Source organism: Cicer arietinum, chromosome 4, assembly GCF_000331145.2.
Source record: "Cicer arietinum cultivar CDC Frontier isolate Library 1 chromosome 4, Cicar.CDCFrontier_v2.0, whole genome shotgun sequence".
NCBI classification, from domain to species: Eukaryota; Viridiplantae; Streptophyta; class Magnoliopsida; order Fabales; family Fabaceae; genus Cicer; species Cicer arietinum.
In genome coordinates this window covers 49,753,722-49,756,312 of record NC_021163.2, presented here as the reverse complement: position 1 = coordinate 49,756,312, position 2,591 = coordinate 49,753,722, and the positions used below count along the sequence as shown (strand labels likewise).

The window sequence follows — 2,591 nt, the reverse complement described above, 5'->3', positions numbered from 1 at the left end:
GTCTTTTTCAAAGCAATATTAAATATTAATTTTTCAACATTATTCGTAATTATTTATTACAAAAAACAAAAAAAAAAGTAAAATGAGATAATAAATGATTAAATACATTATAAGTAAAACATAAATAATTTTATGAAAATTAACAATTTTTTTTAATATTAAACGTGACAATTAATAAGGAAAGAGGGTAGCAACAATATTTTATTAATGTTGATAAGATTCAATTAAATTGACATTTAATTGCTTTTGGTAATGGAATACGATTCATCTCTATAAATTGGCTTGATAAGAAGAAAACAATATATATATATATATATATATATATATATTTGCTTTGTTGATGGAAATGGAAGAAGGTAGGAATACAAATGAGTACACACAAGATGGAAGTGTGGATCTTACTGGAAAATCAATTCTTAGATCCAATATAGGTGGTTGGAAAGCTTGCTCATTCCTAGTTGGTACCATTTCTCTCACACTTTTGTCATGATTTTTATTAAGTCTTCATATTATATTTTTTTATCATTAAGTCTTCTCAATCAACATGAGTAATTAATGTAGAAATTATTCATTCTCTACTCTCTTCATTCTCTACTCTCACTCTTATTTTGTTTTAAAATATTGAGTACTTTTAAAATCTAAGATACATCATTCATTTTACAATCATTCGTTTTACAATAAGAGATTTATTTAATTATTTCATCTAAAATAAAAAAGTACATAAATAAAAGATAAAAAATATTATTTTATAAGGTCATTTTTGTGAATTATTAATGTATCCAATATTACCATTAATATAAAGTAGAAAATAATAACTAAAAGTGATACATATAATATTAATTAGAATACAAAATTAATAATATCATCGAAAATTGAAAATGTCATTTTTTACTCTTAATATTTTTTTACAAGTGGTTCACACTCATTGTGAAAATTATATTTTGAATTTTAAATATTATTAATATAATATCTTTAATATACTCCTCTAATTACTATTATAAACGAACAAAAAATTTCAAATTTTTACTTCTATTATAAATAAAATAAATTACTTTTCAACTATTTAATAATTTTATTCCTAATATACTTTCCATTTAATGCAAATATATTTAATGCAAATATATTTAATGTAAATAGTTGAATGTTTGACATTAAAAAAAGAGAATTTAGTAAAATTGATTTATATTTTATAAGAAGTATGAAAATTTAATTGTATTTAACTAAATTTCTTAATAACCATAAAAATAATTGTTTATACTGAAGTACTTATAATTTTTTAACGATAATATAAGAGCATTTTATTAAAAGCTGCAAAAACTTTTAAAATAATGTAAATTTAAAATTATTTAATAAATTAAGTATAATTTTATTACAAAGATAACTTAAATATATATTCCATATAATTATTATTAGACATACCTAATGTATTTTACTACCTTTGTTACCCCATTTTTATTTAGTGTTATAATTAAGATATAATTAGTTTTGCCTATCCCCTTTTTATCAGGCTTTCTGTTTTTAGTTAGTTAGATAGATATATCTTCCCTTTGGGTTCAATCCTATATAAAATAGAGAGAACCCCTCTTTTGTAAAGTAAGAAAGATTTATTGTAATCAATATAGAGGTATTTCCATATATGCCCTCCATTGAATATGAAATTTACTAACATGGTATCAGTCAATCTAAACCTAGTAATTTCTCATTCATTGTCTTCATCTTGAGTTCTTTCTTCTCCTCCTCCGTGATTTCTCTCTGGTTTTTCTCGAAATTCGCGATGGATTCTGATCATGATACTTCTTCTTCTTCTTCGTCTGATGATCGTTCTAACAACCAACAACATATCAAGAAATCCCCAAATTTCAATCGCAGTTATCAAAATGACATGCTGGATCCCTTCTTTATGCATCCCAGTGATAATCATGGCCTTGCACTTGTGTCTCCACCTCTCAACAACACCAACTTTCACTCATGGTCTCGTGCGATGCTAGTTTCCCTTCGTTCGAAGAACAAATCTGGTTTTGTTCTTGGAACTATTTCTCGCCCTAAAGATACAGATCGACTTCGATGGCTTGGGATCGATGTAACACGATGGTTATGTCTTGGATTACGAACTCCCTCGAACCGGATATCGCTCAAAGGATTATGTGGATGGATTCGGCTGCAGAGATCTGGCACGAACTGAATGATCGATATCATCAAGGAGATATATTTCGGATTTCAGACTTACAAGAAGAAATTTATGGTCTTAGGCAAGGTGATTCTTCTATTACGATATATTTTACCAATTTAAAGAAACTCTGGCAAGAATTGGAGAATTTTTGCCCCTTGCCTTCTTGTTCTTGTACACCTACTTGCTCTTGCAATCTATTACCAAAAATTAGGGAATACAGAGAGATGACTATGTCATTCGCTTCCTTAAGGGCTTGAATGAACAATATTCCCCAGTTCGATCTCAGATCATGTTAATGGAGCCTCTCCCTACAATTAGCAAGGTCTTTTCGATGCTTTTACAACAGGAACGTCAATTCTTTAGTCATACGGAAGAACTTAAAACTGTCGCAGCTGTTTCTAACCATAGTCGTGGATTTGGT

The 2,591-nt window shown here is 27.5% G+C and overlaps 1 protein-coding gene across 1 annotated transcript in view; it reads left to right on the top strand.

Annotated features, from left to right (window-relative positions):
* The first annotated feature begins 340 nt into the window (after positions 1-340).
* Positions 341-2,591, top strand: part of LOC101508453 (protein NRT1/ PTR FAMILY 5.2-like) — an 11,845-nt gene continuing 9,594 nt past the window's right edge. Inside the window, exon 1 of the mRNA XM_004497960.3 lies at positions 341-461. Within this exon, the coding sequence (XP_004498017.1) occupies positions 341-461 (121 nt within the window). The remainder of the gene's footprint in view (positions 462-2,591) is intronic.